Source organism: Haematobia irritans, chromosome 3 (genome assembly GCF_050003625.1).
Source record: "Haematobia irritans isolate KBUSLIRL chromosome 3, ASM5000362v1, whole genome shotgun sequence".
Taxonomy (NCBI): Eukaryota; Metazoa; Arthropoda; class Insecta; order Diptera; family Muscidae; genus Haematobia; species Haematobia irritans.
This window is the reverse complement of record NC_134399.1, coordinates 41,089,552-41,108,403: the sequence shown is the minus strand read 5'-3', so window position 1 is coordinate 41,108,403 and position 18,852 is coordinate 41,089,552. Positions and strand designations below refer to the sequence as shown.

Genomic DNA, 18,852 nt, shown 5'->3' with positions numbered 1-18,852 from the left:
TCTCATTTTTGAGATCCAATTATATCAAATCTCGGCTAAAAATTCAACAAAATGTTGCATATAAACACATGTTTCAATGTAATTATATTATAGAGCGTGTTGTTGTTGTAAACAAAAACATGATTATTTTTAATCAAGCAATTACAGTCGAACTTCCATATAATGAATCTTGACAGGACCAGAAAATTACTTTATTATGCAGAAACTATATCAGAATACAAGAAAATTGGAAGGGGAAAACAGTGTTTTTGAAATTTTGTTCATTAAAGAGAGAACATTATTGTATAGAAGTTCACGTTAGAGAAGTTGGACTGTATATGCATTATTCAGGAGAATATCTTCAAAACAGTAATTTCAAACAGAAATCTGAATGTCCATCGTTTTTTTCTCCGTGATTAAAGAAATAGGCAATTCAGATACAAAACTCTCAAAACATATACAAAAGGAATCTGCTTTCCTTTGACAGTAGAATGTTGTTATCTTATTGTAGTAGTTACGACACTCTTAGTGTCCCTTACTATGTTATAAATTGTCCCAATGTTAATAATGTTCGCAGTTCTTTCATAATATTGCAAACAGACACTCTCACACACACAAATTCACTCACATTCATACAATAAATACATCATTTAGGAATACACGTACTTTTACAAAAGCCAATGGTAGTATTAAGTATGTTTCTTTTTTTTTTTTTTGTAGAAAAGGTACGTGTATTCCAGAACACACACAGAATAGTACAAAATAATTCCAACGACGTTATGAACACCCAACCCACATATTAGATCGAAGAAGTTCATGGCCCGACCAATTTTTGAAATCTTTCAAAGAGAAACAAAATGCATTATTTATTTAAAATACTCAATTCAATGAGTATAATTTATGTAAGTTTGTTCTTCTTGTCATTTATAATATTATATTTATATAGATAGGTAGGTAGACCTAAAACTAGAATAGACAAACAATAAGTCGTCCATAGTTTACATAACTATTCTCATGTTACTGGAAATGAAGTGTCCTCAAAATTGTATACAATTACGATTACGATATAAGTAAAGCAAAAAAAAAAAAATAAAATGAAAATGAAAATAATTTAGACAGTGAAGGAGTAATAATTAATGTTTTCTTTCAAAATGGGAGAAGAATCAACACACACACACACGTTGTGTGTTCTCCCCTCAAATGAAAACCGATTTATATGCAGCCTTGTTCTTTTTTTCCTTTTCTCGAGCAGTTAGTTAGGCTATGTTGCTCCTAGAGAGGATATGTTAATAATGAATGAACAAAATATGATGATTTACTTATATCTACATTTTGAGATTAATTAAAACTCTTATAAATTGAATGTAAATAATTTTACATATGATCTATGTATGTTGTAGTAGTAGTAAAATATACTAAAAAAGCTTAATGTAATGAAAAATTGGTTACTGATGATTAAAAGATTAATTCAAAGTCTCACGTTCACTTGTCCGTCGGTAGTTGTCAAATGTGTTTACAGATAGATACCACTGGCAAATATGCCACGATACCCATACTTGTTTGATTTTAGAGTATAAGTATGTGGAGTATATGTGATCTAATCACCAATTTAATCATATAGAATGTTTTTTGTTTTACTTTTGTGATAAGCATAGTAGATGCCAATTGTAAGCATAGATGATGCTGCGCCAGATCAACGTGCAGGACGGCGGAGGGAAGCACAATCTTACAAAGTACCATCACCAACATCGGTTGCATGGGTTGGGGGGGTTCGATTAAATTTGGTGTAAGTAGATACGTAGATAGGTACTAAATTTTATACGATGCAAGTCAAAATTGTTTTTAAATTTCAACTTAAAACTAATGCTACTTTTGCTTGAAGAACATAGTAGATGAATAATTTCATCTCAAATACACCAATGTGCCTCTAAATTGAAGATCATACGTTCTTTTGTGTGTGAGTGGCAAATATTTAATTATTTATCAAGATCTGTGAATCGTCTTTAACTTCATCTCAGAAACGTCTCCTGCGTTCCCATGGATTGTTGTTTCCACCACTGTTTCCGCCGCGTTGAGCAGGTCCACCGCGATTTCCGCTATCTCCACTTGATGGATTTTGGTTGCCACCAAATTCAAATCCGAAATCCTATATAGAGGATGCAAATTTAAAGGTAGGTTTGATGTCGTAAAAATAATACATAAGAATGTTGCACAATGGATAACATCATATCAAATTTAGAAAATACAGTGTATACAACAGAAAGTACCAAGGAAAAAAAAAAGAAAATAAAAAAATAAAATTTGTTTAATTATCCTAGTTCAAAGAGATTTGGATTACACAATGCTTAGCTAGTAACCATCGAAGTTAACAATACCATATTTACTAGATCACAAATTAATTCCAAGAAAAATCGAGTGGAGCAACGAGTGGATGATAGTAGAGGAAATGCATTTCACCAAACAAATACTTGAAAATTTTAACCCAAATTCAAAATGTTAATTGTTTTCATCAGAGTTTTGACCTTTAGAGATCGTTTAATTCACAACATTTCCCAAATTGCAAAAAGTGCAATATTTACGTACATAATCACATAATACCCCAGCCCCGAGCGTTGTACTACTGTTTGTCATAAATAAATAAAAAGTAAGTGATTTTATTCGTTCATATAATTACAAACACAAATTTTGTGTTTCATATCACAAGTAAAGAAATGTGGATGCATCATCTCGGCATGAATTAGAATTGAAAATAGAAAAGCATAAAACACCAAAAATATTAATATATTGTATACATTGTGGTACACATAGAATTGCCATTAAGGCAGTTGTTTAGACGTAAAAATTAAACAAATTGAGAATTTAGAATATAAATTTTAAGTGACATCAATTGATTCAGCCGAAAAAACGAAGAACATTTTACAATATCAATGCGTTGTCCAACATTGACATATCTTTGAAAAAAATATATGTCTTATGTAAAGATTAGCATATTTGAGTTTCTGTTTGAAAACCAATCAACAGCGCCGGCCTGAATGGGAAATCCTAGGAGGCCAGAGACAGGCAATTTCTTGTTCAAAGTATGACATTAGCAAGTTTTCATGTATCAGTTCATCTTCATATATAAAAATGACGAATGATATATTTCACATTCATTTTTGATCGTATTCTTTTTCTTTGGCATACTAACATCGATTTATTGAAGAACTGACAAATTTTTACCAGTATCCAAAATTATTTGGAGGTAAGATGTTAAACATTTGGAAAAAAAAAGAAATATTATTATTATAAGAAACGATTTTAAGCTTTCTATAATTCAATTCCATATGCAAGATGTATACATTTTCATAATTTTTATTAAAGATTGAGAAAAAACCCATGATAGTTAATTGATGAACATTTGTTGCATACCCATCCCATCCAACAACACTTAAATACCAAACTATTGATTGCTAGATTTTTATAAAAGGAATTTTCGACAGGTATATTTGTAAAAATCAACAAACTGATCTTAGTACAAGTACATGAAACCAGATGTTGCAATAATAATTACATATGTGTAGATCGTATAAAAAGATTATGCTTTCAATCGAGTATATTCCCTGAAATTGACAAAGTCAATTTTCTATTCAGATATATATTTAGTTTCAATCGTCTTAGATTTTATGCAAATATGTTGTATATTGAAATAACGTTCCCAACCATAAGACACCCAAATGCTATTTACCCCAGAAGTCCATATCAATTAAACATTTTGAAGAGTCAAATAATCTCAAGTTCTTCACATAAAATGTGAGTTTGTTAGTAAAAATGACATTTCCATTATTCAAAACAAAACAAAATTTTGGCGTGTCCTACATTCGAATGTTCGCCGCCAACAACCAGTATAGTGTGCCTCTACTATTTATAATCTAAAAGTCCATTATGAACACCGCCACCCACCAATCAATTACAATACTCAAGGGGAAAAATCATCCTTCGTCAATAAACGAATGAAATTGATTTTTGTGCATGAGCAACTGAAATTGATGGCTCATAATCATTTGGCCATAATGCTAATGAGCCGGAAAGCTGCATGTTCATAACAAAATAGTTTAAGGTAAATCATAGTACACAGAGAAATGTGAACGAGAACAAAACGATACTGGTTGAAAGCCACCGAACGCCGGCAATTATTTTGTCAACGATGGGAAGAAAATTTAAGTGAGATTTGCAAAGATTTTTTGTTTTCTACAATAAACATTATGTTTATTTTTATTAATTACTTAAAATGGATAAAACGTAGATTTTAAAGTAAACAATTGACAATTGCTTTTTTTTAGTTGTACTTGTTTGAACCATACAATATTGTTTTCGAGTTAAACTAAAAATATCTTGTGTAACACATTAGTCTTAAACAATCGCTAAATATTGTATAATAAAAATGAAAAAATATTTACAAAAATTAAGAAATAATAGTTAAACATAAAAAAATAAAGGTTACTTTTTTGTTCAGATTTATAGTTTTGTAGAGAGAAAGAGGAGCAAATCTCCGGTTTACACCGTTGATGAGGTCTCATTATCGTATAGAAGAGAAAGTGACGGCAATGAAATTTTCTTTTTCATATAAAATAGTTTGAATAATCGACAATGAATAATCTAATAAATACTGTTCATTTAGAAATTGCTCATCAATAGGAAAAATTCCATATGTGTGGCTGCACAAAGCAGCTACAAGGTTTGAAATCATCAAACGAAAGTGCGAGTGCGTTATGCTGTACATCAATCTCTTTAGATTTGGAACTTGAGTTTAATTTTGGGTTATTGATTGTAAAGGTAATGCTCTATTGTCTTCGCCTTTTGAACATATTGAAAAATGAACGTACCTGTGGGTTGTTTGGGCCGTTGGGGCCACTGGGGCCATTAGGGCCGTTAGGGCCATTAGCGCCATTGCCGCCACTACCGCCGTTATTGCCTAAAAATTGAGAAATAATTAGACTCTCATTGAATTTTTTAATTATGTCTACCATCTAACAAAACTTTAAACTAATTTGATAACAAAACAAAGAATAACAAAATAATTACCTCTAAAATCGAATGGGTTGGGATTGTTTCCAAAACCATCAAAATTATTGCAGTTTCCGCTGAAACCACCCTCTTGTTGATCAAGCAATGAGTTCAATTGTTGTGCTTGCATAAACAATGTGTTTTCTTGTTGACGGCGGCGCATCTCTTCTTCTTGGCGCATCATGCGCGACTGCATTTCAGATTGTTGACGGCGCATTTGTTCTTCATCACGCTTGCGCATTTCCTCGGCTTGTTTTTCACGCATTTCCCATTCCATCTTCTTGCGTTCATTGTCAGATTCGCGCTTACGCAATTCTGTCGAATTAGACATCGAATATAATGAATTTTGAGAAAGGAGCAGTATAAATTAAATATAATTGGAATATGACTAAAAACTGCAGAAATGAACTGAATTTTTAGTTTACATACATATGAAACAATGTGGTTAAAAATCATACAGCAGCAAGTAAAATTTCACAAAGATCGACTAACAATTGAGGTAACATTTTTATAATTGCAGTCGGTACATCAATTTGAACTGAAAATGCTGGTAATTAGCTCATTTGCTATATTTTTTAACTTATGGGCATATATTGAACGGCATAAATTGAGCAAGCTGTCGATTTACAGATTTAAGGGTATAGTGAAGATATTTGGGAAAAATCAATTTTTTATCTGGAGAAGCCATGTGAAAAACTCACTGTGATTTTCACTTTACTCACTTTTTATAGTAATGTCAACTTACCTTGTCTTAATAATTCTGTTTCGTGTTCATAACGTGCATATTCCATTTGAGCTTCCAATTTCTCTTCCTCCATTTTCAATTCGCGCTTTAAAGCTTCTTGCTTGCTCTTGAACAACTCATACAATTGCTTCCACCTGGTGCCATATTCGTGTTCGAAACTACCACGTTCAGCAAATCTAGGTCCAACTCCGCGCTCATGATTGAATTCGGCCATTTTCTTATTTAAAGACTTGTCGGGCAGACCGTCATTGTCATCAGTGAGCTCAAACGGTTCCACAACACATGGTCTCAACGAAGCTGTGAGGAAGAAACACTTTTCATTGCAGTAACGCAAACAAATATTAGCCGATGACTTTTTGGCAAATTCAACAATGCCTTCGCCAGTGGATTTGCCACGATCGTCTACATTTACTAATGCCCTTTCAACGGGGCCAAAGATTTCAAATGCTCTATAGAGAAGTTCATTGGAAACGAATGGTGTTAGATTAGAAACACGCAAAATTGTGGCATTTGGAGCAAATCGAACACGAAGAACTCTGCCTTTGCGGTTTGATCCATCAAGTTCACGTTTTGCACGCTCAGCATTTGCATGATAATCCATTTTGAGGAATGCGAAATTCTTCTCTGAATTGCAGAAAACTTCTGCTATTTCACCAAATGGCTTGAAAAGCTCACGTAGCTCTTCCTCACTAACTTCACCGGTTAGGTTACCGACGTAGAGGCGGTTGCGGCCAGAAAATTTGCTTTCTTCAGCATTCTGTATAGGTTCCATTTCATGGGTTGGACCAGAAATGGCACGTAAACGTTGGTTGACAAAGAACTCGTCATTACGATTACCACGTGGACCATCTCCGCCACCGCCTCCACCACCTCCTCTTTGATTATTTCCACCATCGCGGTTATCACGGTTACCGAAATTACGATCACGTTTCTGGCCGCGATCACGGTTACCTCCTCCTCCTCTTCCCATACCATCTCCTCCGAAACCACCACCACCTCCGAAACCTCCACGGTTCATGTTTTGATTTTGATTCTGTTGAAACTGTGGTTGGTTTTGGTTATTTTGTTGGGCGTTCTGAGGATTTTGGTTTTGTTGATTCTGATTCTGCTGATTCTGGTTTTGTTGGTTTTGGTTTTGATGATTTTGACTTGGTTGACTCTGATTCTGTTGGTTTTGTTGTGCTGGGGCGGCATTTCCAGCTGGCTTGTTCTCTGCTTGTGGTTTGTCATCTTTTGCAGCCGGTGCAGGTTGAGCTTGAGCCTGTGCAGGCTTTTGCTGCTGCTGATTGTTCTTAAAGTTAAATAAAAAACAAGCGCATTACAAAGAATGTAGACAAACAAAACAAACAAGACAAAGAAAAAAAGGATAAAAAGGAACAGAATTAAATACGAAACCATTTTATATAAACGTAGATATAAAAGGGACTGATAAAGATATACAAGTGTGGAACAACGAATCTTTAAAATTTGCATATTTCAAATAATTTTAAAGTATGTACAGTAGACCTGTCCAGGAGAAATGTATGAGATTTTTCAAAACACAAATTTTTTAATGAGCACTTACAGTTTTAGAATCTCTCAATGATTGTAATAAGAGCTATGAAAAAAGATTTTGAAAAACTTTTGCCAAAAAGTTGCTCAACGCGGTTGAAGTCAGGATTTTGGCAATTTTCGAAAATTTTAAAGGTATATGTACAAACAAAATTTTAAATAATTTATTAGTAAATATAAGAAATATCTAAAAGCGCAATCTTTGAGCTAAATGCTCAAGCAAATAATAAAAAATTCAAAACGTGAAATTTATTGAGCCGTTTGCTTGCTGTAGCCTCTGGAAATAAAAAAATGCAGAAAATTTCCGCAATTTTTTTTTTTTTTCAATGCATTATATTTTTTCGAAAAAAAGAATTTAAATACGTTTGCATATTTTTTATATATTCTTGGAACAATAAGGTATAAAAAAATTTAAGAATTTTTGGATGTGTCATTAGTCGCTAAAAACTTAATTTCTTTATGAAAGGTCTCACTTAAATATTTTACTTTTAGTTATTTGTGGCACTTTTTAAAAATTTTAATCTATCTTATTATTGCTTTGACTTTTAGCTCATAGACTGATATTTCACAATAACACATATGGGTTAAGTGAGACTTTCATAAATAAATTAATTTTTTAGCGACTAATGACACATCCAAAAATTCTTAATCTAAATTTTTTTATACCTTATTGTTCCAAGAATATATAAAAAATATGCAAACGTACATAAATTTTTTTTTTCGAAAACATATAATGCATTGAAAAAAAAATTGCGGACATTTTCTGCATTTTTTGATTTCTACAGGCTACAGCAAGCAAACGGCTCAATAAATTTCACGTTTTGAATTTTTTATTATTTGCTTGAGCAGTTAGCTCAAAGATTGCGCTTTTAGATATTTCTTATATTTATTAATAAATTATTTAAAATTTTGTTTGTACGTATACCTTTAAAATTTTCGAAAATTGCCAAAATCCTGACTTCAACCGCGTTGAGCAACTTTTTAGCAAGTTTTTCAAAATCTTTTTTCATAGCTCTTATTACAATCATTGAGAGATTCTAAAACTGTAAGTGCTCATTAAAAAATGTGAACTTTGGAAATCTGGACAGGTCTAATTTACAGTCTGATACGATAACTAACTACTGATAGATAACGTATAGTTTTTCAAATTCCAAAAGGTATTCTTTTGTTTTCCACACAAATGACAACGTGCATAACAAAACATATTTACCCCCATTTTCATGACGCTCCGTTAGTGCTACGTTAGCTAACAAACTTTTAAACCGTGATATCTACATATCTGTCATCTTGCGTATATATTCCATATGCCAATTAGAAACTTAACTGCTGCAAATTTTTCAATTAAAGTTAACCGGAGAGAAGATATTTGCAATTTACTTTCTGTTAACTGGCAGTTAAAGCCTAACGGAGCTTCAAGAAAATTGCCGTTAATACATTTTCATTAAAGTACAGAAGTGGAAAATGGAATTAAGAGCAAGAATCAATTTTGTGAACATTTTAATACCAAAGTCACTTTAGTGACTGTGTTTGGTGCGGTTATAACGAAATAAATATCCCGGTCCCTGCGAGATCCTTACAACCATGTTCGAATGTACAAGGATGAGCACCTTCGATACGCTAAAACCATATCAATTTGAGGGTGTCTTACCCCATCCTCGACATAAATTCAAATAGCTTCAACACATACTCTAAAATGTACAGATATTAATTTCATTTTAAGAAGTTGTTAATGTGCAGAATTCTTGAACAAAGAGGACATTGTCTGCTTTGGTTTAGAGCGAGATTTTCAAAACCATTGCTTAAATCGAATTCTTTGAAAAAGAAAAATACTTGAAATCGTGTTTAATATAAGCATTTCTCTCCAATGCTTTTGTTTATTCGGTATGTATATCATAATTGCAGACTGCATAATCTCTCGATTCTATTGGAAATGACGGACAGGCCGGAACTTGAAGTAAAATGTAAACCCATTTTTACAGTGTAAATTCTTTCAATAATCATCTATAGATTGTTTTGGATGTGGGAATAATTAATAATAATTAAGCAACTTTATTCGAAGCTTTATGTAGTTTAACAAATTAACACGAAGAGCATACCAAATTTAAATCGAATACAACCCTGTGCTACAAACACAGTAGTTGGCAACTACGTTAAAAATATGGGGCACGCACGGGGTTGAGGGAGAGAATATGACAAGGGCAGCCATTTTGTGGTATACATAATTTTTCACAAATGCATTTTTTTTCCTCCGACTCGAAAAATCTGATTTTCGATCCATTCTTTAAAGATTGATTACATTCCCAACTAATATTTAAACTATTTTTTTTACCCGTTCTCAAATTTAAACGTATATGTATGAAAAGTAAAAAATTCTTACCTGATTTTGGAAATTTCCTCTGTTATTAGCATTCTGATTACCACCTCCACGATTTTTCCTATTTCCAAAGCCTTGATTATTGTTCTTATTTCCAAAGCCTTTATTTTGGTTTTGGTTCTGCTGGTTGTTCTGTTGGCCCGGACCACCTTGATTGAAACGTGGTTTTTTCTCTGCGGGTCCTTCTATTCCTTTATCTGCACTTTTATCGGCACCACCTTGGTTTTTTTGTGGTCGTTGTGGCAAGGGGCCACCGCCATTTACTGCAGCTTTGGTATTCATCACTTTTTTTACTTTCACACAATTTCTTTTTTTATTTTATAATTATCAATTGCAACTTCCTTGAGAACAACTCACCTCAACGACCGCCGGAAAAGGAATGATTGAAATCAATAACCTGAAGTTGGACGAAGAAAAGTTAACGAAACTAAATACAAAATGGCTTCTTCGACATGTTCACTTATAGTTGCCAGATGTGTCAAATATATGGCCATTTATTTATATATGGCCAATTATTTAACAACACAAAAATAGCATGACCAATAAAAGAGGTAGTGTATTTTTTACATCCTACCCAATAAACACAAGCATTGGAGAAATGTTTATATTGAATACTCTTGCAAACATTTTCAAAGAATTAGCTTAGAATTCAATTTGAAAAATGTTTGAGAAAATCGCGTTCTCAACAAAAAACAGACATTATCGTCAACAGTAGAATTCAACACGTTAGCAATAATTTCTCAACATATTAGCAACAACTTTTCGAACTAAATTTCATTTTAAAGGTGGGTACTATGTTCGGCTTTCGAGTTGAAAACCACTTTATTTTCGCGATTACTTTTCCTTAAATAATCGAAATTATAAATGAAAACAAACTTATTCCTGTAAAGTCTTGTCGAAATCTAGAGAAACAACCCTGCCAGCATTTCAAAGTTCCATTTCATCCTCATCGCTACCACAGACTCGTAAATGTCACCACAACCATCGCGAACTGTGATGGGGGAAGCATATCAAAAAGTACAAAATGTACATGAAAGTATTTTGCCATCACTACTGTTAGAAGAGCCATTTTATTTTTTGTGAAACGCCAAGCGCAACCAGCTTGTTATATTTTATTTAAATAAAAACGAAAATAAGGTTCTGAAAACATAGATATTACGCTTAAAATTGTGAAAGGTATATGGTGAACAATTTTCGACTTTCCAAATAGAATAAAGTGATCGTTTTTCAAATATTTTTCCAGGCACGCTGTCTCCATCGAAAAAAAAAATGCTGGCTGATAGACGCTGCAATATGTAACTTGCTACTTAAAACTCAACATCATTCTTTTATTAATGCAAAAAATTATGTTAAATATGATGAGATAAACCGAAAAATGTTATATTTATAAGAAATTATAAATGTTTAATCAAATCAATAAACATCTACACAATCGTGTTTTACTTGACCACAATGGTTCTTCTACAATTACCTTAAAATGCACTTTTTCTGATAGTTTGCAGGGGTTCTTATTGGCGTCCTTCGAAATTGATCTAAATAGGCACCTAATAATTGCACTGATGATTACTTTTTCGTAGTAACTTGGCGTGGTACAACTTCTCAATAGTGACGGCGCTTTTCCGACAAGTTTTTGATGTCGTATATGATTGTTTTCGACGTAGTGGGGATTCTCAGAAGCGCCCCAAATTCAAAAAATGTTGGCAGGGATATTACAAAATATAACATAAAGTATAAAAAATATAAATAAACAAATAAAATAAAACATATAACCTATACAACAAAAAAGCATAATTACAAAAAGATATACATTAAAGAAAAATAAATAAATAAAATAAAATAAATAAAACTAAAGCTTAAAAAAAACACGTACGTTTCATACTTTCTCTCTTTCAAAAACTACTCTAAAAATAACTATGTTTTCAGCACTTCTTTATCATTTTTATTTAAATAAATTATAAGAAGCTAGTTGTGCTTGGTGTTTCACAAAGTATAAAATGGCTCTTGTAACAATAGTAATGGCAAAATACTTTCATGCGAATAGTGATGGCAAAATACTATCACAGTTGGCGATTGTTGCAGTGTCACTTACGAGTCTGTGGTAGCCATGAGGATGAAATGGAACTTTGAAATGTTGGCAGGGTTGTTTGTAGTTTCCAATTTGTTTTATTTAAGACCTGTCTATGCATTTTCAAATGTAACGTAGCCGTAACAACCTATGATTTTTTGGCGATTAGCCAAAAAAAAAACGTACAAATAACCTTGCCAGTTCCATTTCATCCTTATCGCTACCACAGACTCGTAAGTGACTCTAAAACAATCGCTGACTGTGATGGGGGAAGCGCATCAAAAAGTATGAAATGTACATGCAAGTACTTTGACATCACTATTAGGTCTGTTCGCGTACTTTTCCAGTAAAAAATATCCAGTAAAAACTAGCAAGAGAATAAGAGTGTATTTTACACTCTTTGCTTAAAATTGCTGAAAAGTACACGAACGGTATCCAGTAACCATTTGCACATTGAAAATTTCAGCTGCTAAAACATTGAAAACAAAAAACGAATCCTGTATATTTAACTTCCAATCGTAGTTGCCGAACATGTACATTGTATTGGTACTTTGTTTGTTATCATAAACCAGCTGGCAAACTATGCTATGGTTTGCAAGATTTTACTGGGGGAAAAATCTCTAGCAAAAACTTGCAATTTCTCTATCTCATAACTGTCAAATGTAGTCTCTCTCCGGCTCTCTTTTGTTGGCGTTTTGGTGTAAACGAACGACTTCCAGTAAAAATTTGTAATAATTATCAAAAATTATAGGGTTCTCGAACGGAGCTATTGTTACAAGAGCCGTTTTATATTTTGTGAAATACCAAGCGCAACTACCCTGACAAAATTTTTTGAATTTGACGGCGCTTTTGAGAATCCCCACCATGTCGAAAAAGTCGTATATGATATCTAAAACACCTCGGAAAAGCGCCGTCACTATTGAGAAGTTGTACCACGCCAAGTTACTACAAAAAAGTATCGCATGAGTGGAATTATTAGGTGCCTTTAAAATATTTTTTTGCATTAAAGGTGCGTACTATGTTCGGTTTTCGGGTTAAAAACCACTTCATTTTCGCGATTACTTTTCCTTAAATAATCAAAATTATAAATGAAAACCAAATTATTCCTGAAAAGTCTTGTCAAAATCTAGAGGAACAAGAAACTGCGCATCAATTGAGTTAGTTTATCTGCTTTATATTGAAGTGTTTTAATAAAGTAACCACGAAAATTTCAACGCGAAAAGCGAACATAGTACTTACCTTAAGACCGGTACTCTGCTCGGTTTTCGCGTTGAAACCAAAACCAAAAAATGCGAAAAACTAGCGAAATTTTTTCCATTTGTGATACTTTATTTTTTTTCGAGTTGAAAAACTGACGTCAGTATTTTCATAACATGGCGCCATTTGCAATGTGAATTAAGAAATAATTTATTTATAAAACTGTTTTTTTGTGAATTTATAATGCTAAAGTGGTTCGGATTATTATTTAAAAATGTAATCTGATCGATTGATAAACCAAAGTATAACATGGAGTTGTATTTCCGTAATAAAATAACAACCAACATCTAGCCGCTCACTACTATATTGTAGAACATAAATAATGTATAAAGGCCGGTACTCTGTTCGGTTTTCGCGTTGAAACTCCATACAAAATTAAAAAATGCGAAAAACTAGCGAAATTTTTCCATTTGTGGTACTTTGTTTTTTTTCGAGTTGAAAAACTGACGTTTATAGCATGGCGCCATTTGCAATGTGAATTAAGAAATAATTTATTTATTAAAACTATTTGTGTGGGTTTATAAATCAAACACGGACCATATTTTTGTTCCGAAACTATACAAAGGATCAAAGACAATAACGAAGAAAAATGTATAAGCCTTCATCCCTCACTTGAAAATTATCCTCTTATAGATCTACAGTGCAGTGTGCCCTATTGTACCATACATTTTAAAGGTGTGTACTATGTTCGGTTTTCGAGTTGAAAATCACTTTATTTTCGCGATTACTTTTCCTGAAATAATCAAAATTATAAATGAAAACAGACATAATTCTGTAAAGTCTAGCCGAAATCTAGAGGAACAAGAAATTGCACATCAATTTAGTTAATTTATCTGCTTTATATTGAACTGTTTTAATAAAGTAACCGCGAAAATTTCAACGCGAAAAGCGAACATAGTACTTACCTTAAACGAGAACAACAAAAGTTGGGCTGAACAAGAAATTGAACTACTGCCCAATGTGTGCATGACCATAAATAAAATTCAAAAGATTATCCTCCAACTATTTAAAAATTACTTTGTGACACACCACTTGCATCGTTCAAATCACACCCAATGAGAACAGCGTGAATTTAGGAAGTGAAGTTTGCTTCCAGGGCATAAAATTACAGTAAATAATTTTGGAATAAAAAAATTGGCTTGGCTAGAATTGAATAAGAAAAATTGTCAAATTTCGACTAACAATGAAAGATCCAACTTATATATAAAAAATTATATGTCGGATCCGCTGAATGAAATTTAACGAGAAGTGTTTGAATTGGTGTTATTGCTCCCAAACGCCAAAATGAAATTAAATGTTTCATTCCAGCCCATCGCAATCATTTTGGAATGATGATGACTACAAGGAAATTATTTTGCTATTTAAATAAAAATTAGTTGTTTATGTGGCACAAGCATTTATAATTTATTTTGGATAGAACTTTGTTCTGAAAAATTTATTTTATAATGCTGCATTTTATTTTTGGAACAATTTATTTTTGTGATTCCATTCGTTGCTACCATAGTACTGCAGCGTCAATCGCACTGCCTCCTTTATAATTACAATGCAAGGCCAGCATTTGTGTTTATTATCCCTATAACCAGTAATAAGAAACGATTGTAAAATGATATTCGCTAAATAAAACTTTATTTTGTTAACACTTTTCTATAAATTTCATGTTATATACATTATTTCTATTCTATCATGTAGTAGGCAGCGGCTAGATGGTGGCTGTTAGTTTATTACGAAAATACCACTTCATGTTATTTTTATTTCGTCAATCGGAAAAAATAACTTTGAATGGCTGAGATGAACACGGAATATTTAATACAAGGATATACAATAGAAGTTAGAAGAATGATGTTGAGCGCCTGACTATGCCAATTTCTTCAATAACGACACATTCCGTATTCGTACCTTACTACTCCATTGCATACCCCATTCGCATACACTATATAATTCACATCCGTATAACAAAAGGGCATGACGTTCTCCATTATTTCTGATATCCTGTTCCTTTTAAACCTCATCTGTGTAGTATTTTTATGGATTAAGGTATACACCATTCGCAGTAGAGTAGATGAGAAGTACACGACGATATACAATCAAAGTTTGAACGAATAGACTACATGTTTGGAAGGGGAGATGGCAAACCACAAAATCCCCTTAGATACGCCAATATTAGGGTTTTCCTTTTCCCGGAATTTTTCTATTCCCGGGAATTTTTTCGAATTTCCCGGGATCCCTGTCAAAGGGAAACCTGCTTCGATGTGGCATATATTTAGACATTTTAATAAATTAGAAATCGCCTAAAACTACGGTTATAAAGTGATGTCTGGACAATTACCAATGTATATTATGTTAATCTCTTACATCAGCCATAAATCATACCAAAATAAAAAATATTTTCTAATACACAAAATACAAAAAACCCTTTTCCAATGGTTAGGTTAGGTATAGTGGCAGTCCGATATTTCAGGCTCACTTAAGACTATTCAGTCCATTGTGATACCACAGTGGTGAACTTCACTTTTATCACGATGTTAAGTTCAATGACAATGGATCTCCTTTTTATAGCGTGTCCGAACGTTTACAATGGAAAGTCTCTTCCGGTATAGTAGGATTTTTTTGTAACATTGCATGTTACAGTCAGTTAGCCTATATTCTCAAAAGGAAAACAATATCTAAATATCTGTTATAATAAAAGTTTCCATTTTCAAATTTCATAAACATATCCCTTCAATAATTATGAAAATATTTTGAAATTATGCAATTGCAAAAGTGTTTATATAAGGTAAAATGACACATTCTTTGTAAAGGTTTTTTAGTCTTCCAGACTATGGAATTTCGGTTTACAGAGATATGAGGCGGAATCTGGCCTAGAACCCACGACTATGTACATATATCGGACAAAGAAACTATTACTAGTATCCTATTTGAATATGGTACAAATAGGATAATTGAATTTCGAAAGTAATTGAATATATTAATATATATATTTGAAATAATTAAAAAATCTGTTGTACACTATGAAAAATAAATTAACAAAGTATAAATATGTATTTTTGAATTTCAATATTATTAAAATTTAATTAAAATAATATGTATTCTTATTTTTAAATTTATAGTGACTGATTCAATGAGCGACAACATTGTGGAACATGATTCACAACTTTTCATTCATTCAAGTTATTCATAGTCATTCCAAATTGCTTGCCATTTTTAAGGGATATTTCCAAGCCTTTTGAAATCGATTTTTTCTAAATGTACTAATGGCTTTAGTTGTTCTGCAAATATACGCATTTCATCGCCAATAGCATCCTGCCCATTGGGAGCTAAAACCGACAGCTCCACCAAGTAGCTGTTACAAACAGGTTCACTATCATGCTGTTTTCCAGGTATAATTTTGAATATCTTTGCAACCGTTATTTTCATCCGTCCTTTGCGAAATAAAAATCCTTGACTGACATATTCAAAGTCTATTCGGCATCCCAATTCATTTAAAAACTCGAGAACGGTTGAAGTGCATCCTACATCTATACTTGATCTAACCAGAGTTGGCCTGTTCCGGTCTAATTCAGGTTGGCCAATATATCGGAGTTGAAATGGAGCATCACGATCTAATGCTCGACGCACACGAACTTGCAGTGGCACATGCTGATTTGGTTGTCTCATGCTCATACATACTTCTAAATCGTGAAACGTTTCTTGGACATTTTCGACATTGTCACAAAGGCCTCTGAGTCTAAAATAGGATAATAATACGTTATGAATTAGTAGATATCGCCGATGAATAAATTTGCTAAAAAATCTATTTCCCTTATTTAAAGTAACTCTTTACTCATTTCTAATTGTTTATATTATTAAGATGGATGGCTACGCTCTTATATTAGAAAGACAAATGTTGTTACATTAACAACCGCTTTTTCCTTGCAATAACAGGATATTACTTTTCATGGATTTACATAAGGAAAGTTGGAAAGATAGTCATAGATATCACTCACCGATGTATTAAGTGATCAACAGCAGATGCAATTATTGATCCTTGCAATAAATACTCTTGATTTGGAATAATCTTATTTTGTAGTGCTTGGGACAGAGACTCTTTCGAAGATGCAATTTGAGCCATTTTCACACTGTGGTCGCTTTTGTTTTTATTTCATATATCAAAGCCGATTAGACATTTTACGGCTTATTGAAAATGCAATTCACAGTAAATAAGAATAGTACAATAAGAAAGGTAAACAAAACATTTTCATATAAAGAGTTTGAGACTAAGTTAAATTCACACACAATTCCTTTTCTATTTATAGCTGAGTACTATGTTCAGTTTTCAAGCTGAAACCCCGCTTATTTTCACGGTTACTTTTTTAATTTAATTAAATTATAAATACAAAATAGTCCACAATCAATTCCTCTTTTCCATTCATTATTTCGCAAGACTTTTTATAAATATAATCGTCTTCATAGAGATTTTTGTACTTTTAATTTAGTGTTTTGGTGAAAAATACGAGCATAGTACTCACCTTATATCATTTTGAATTCCGACAATTTTTTCACATATATACATTGCACAATTATAGTGTAATAACAATGTTTTCAGACATAATTTTTTACGTTCTTTAAAACAATTTATAAGAAGCTATAAGAAAATTGTTGAATTTGCTCTTGTTTTACAAAATATCACAAAGGGTCTTCTAACATTGCCCAATAATCACAAACGTTTGAAAAAATCCTACATTTCAAAAATTTTCAAACATTTTTTCAAAGAATTAGGGTAATGCTATGTTCCCACCGACTCGTTTTCCTCATTCGTTTTTCCAAAACATTTCACCGTTCACACCGAGTTGAAATGTTTTAGTTTGACTGTTGCCATGGAATCTCGAAATTCTCATTTACTCTAAATTCACATATATACAACGTATGTTCAAATAATTACCGCGAGCGCAAAGGGAAACAAATTTTTAAGTTATTTTCACATGTCCATATTCTTCAAAGCCTTTGTTTATTCCGTTTTTTCCTATGAAATTTACATGGCTGAACAAGAAGGTTAAATCATGGGCCCATATGATTACAATTTTTTTATTTCGACAAAATTTTGATATGTCAAAATCATATGTTTATGGTGATTGCAGCTCTCCAAATGACACTGCATAGCAAATGCATCTCAAACAAACTCGCGCATTCATAGCTGGAGAATTGTTCAAAGATGACTTGAGTATCTTGATAACATATTCCAGACCCAAAATACCAAGCATATCAGTTTTTAAACTGCATCATAAACTGGTTTTGTTAATAGATGGCGAAGATCCATTTGACTGACTTTCATTCTTAACTTTGGTGGGTATTATAGTCTAATTTGTCTCATATCGGCGTTCTTCGGATGAATTATCCACTTCACAATCACTCATAGGTGACGCAATTAAATTTGAACCTTTATTTTTCTCTGGATTTGAATTATTTTTTCAGGACAATTGAAAGAATAAATAATTGCCACTTTTACCAATGCCATACGATTCTTTTATCAGCTGATTTTGACTTCTTAAAATTGTAAACAACATATTGAAATTTGTTGTTTTTGTTATCGTGATTCAACCTCCTTATTCAGCCATGGAAATTTATTTCAATATTTTGACATATATTGCGAAAAGGGTATGTTATACGGGGTATATTCCAAATTAGGTGGGTTCACGTTCTAAAATTGACGTGTTTTTGAGGAAAACTTGTGTTTTGGACTTGATTTTTTATATGGGGAAAACGACTCGTTTTGAAATGCTTATAAAGGAAAAGCATTTCAAACCCCAAAACATGCTTGGTGAGAACGCCGTATAATATTCATGTTGAGAAATTGTTGAACAA

General features: G+C 32.5%; 2 protein-coding genes across 2 annotated transcripts; both read right to left on the bottom strand.

The window, feature by feature from the left end:
- Positions 1 to 841: 841 nt before the first annotated feature.
- LOC142230670 (protein no-on-transient A-like) lies at positions 842 to 10,087 on the bottom strand. Its single transcript, XM_075301307.1, has 5 exons — positions 9,696 to 10,087; positions 5,768 to 7,058; positions 5,041 to 5,337; positions 4,842 to 4,930; positions 842 to 2,125 (listed from the first exon to the last, which is right to left on the bottom strand). The coding sequence occupies exons 1-5, from the start codon at positions 9,972 to 9,974 to the stop codon at positions 1,994 to 1,996; spliced, it is 2,088 nt and encodes a 695-aa protein (XP_075157422.1). The 5' UTR covers positions 9,975 to 10,087; the 3' UTR covers positions 842 to 1,993.
- A 5,883-nt stretch (positions 10,088 to 15,970) lies between these two features.
- Positions 15,971 to 17,159, bottom strand: MED18 (mediator complex subunit 18). The gene is made up of 2 exons (XM_075300411.1): positions 16,998 to 17,159; positions 15,971 to 16,738 (listed from the first exon to the last, which is right to left on the bottom strand). Exons 1-2 carry the CDS (start codon positions 17,120 to 17,122, stop codon positions 16,216 to 16,218), a joined length of 648 nt encoding a protein of 215 aa, XP_075156526.1. The 5' UTR covers positions 17,123 to 17,159; the 3' UTR covers positions 15,971 to 16,215.
- Between the last annotated feature and the right edge of the window lie 1,693 nt (positions 17,160 to 18,852).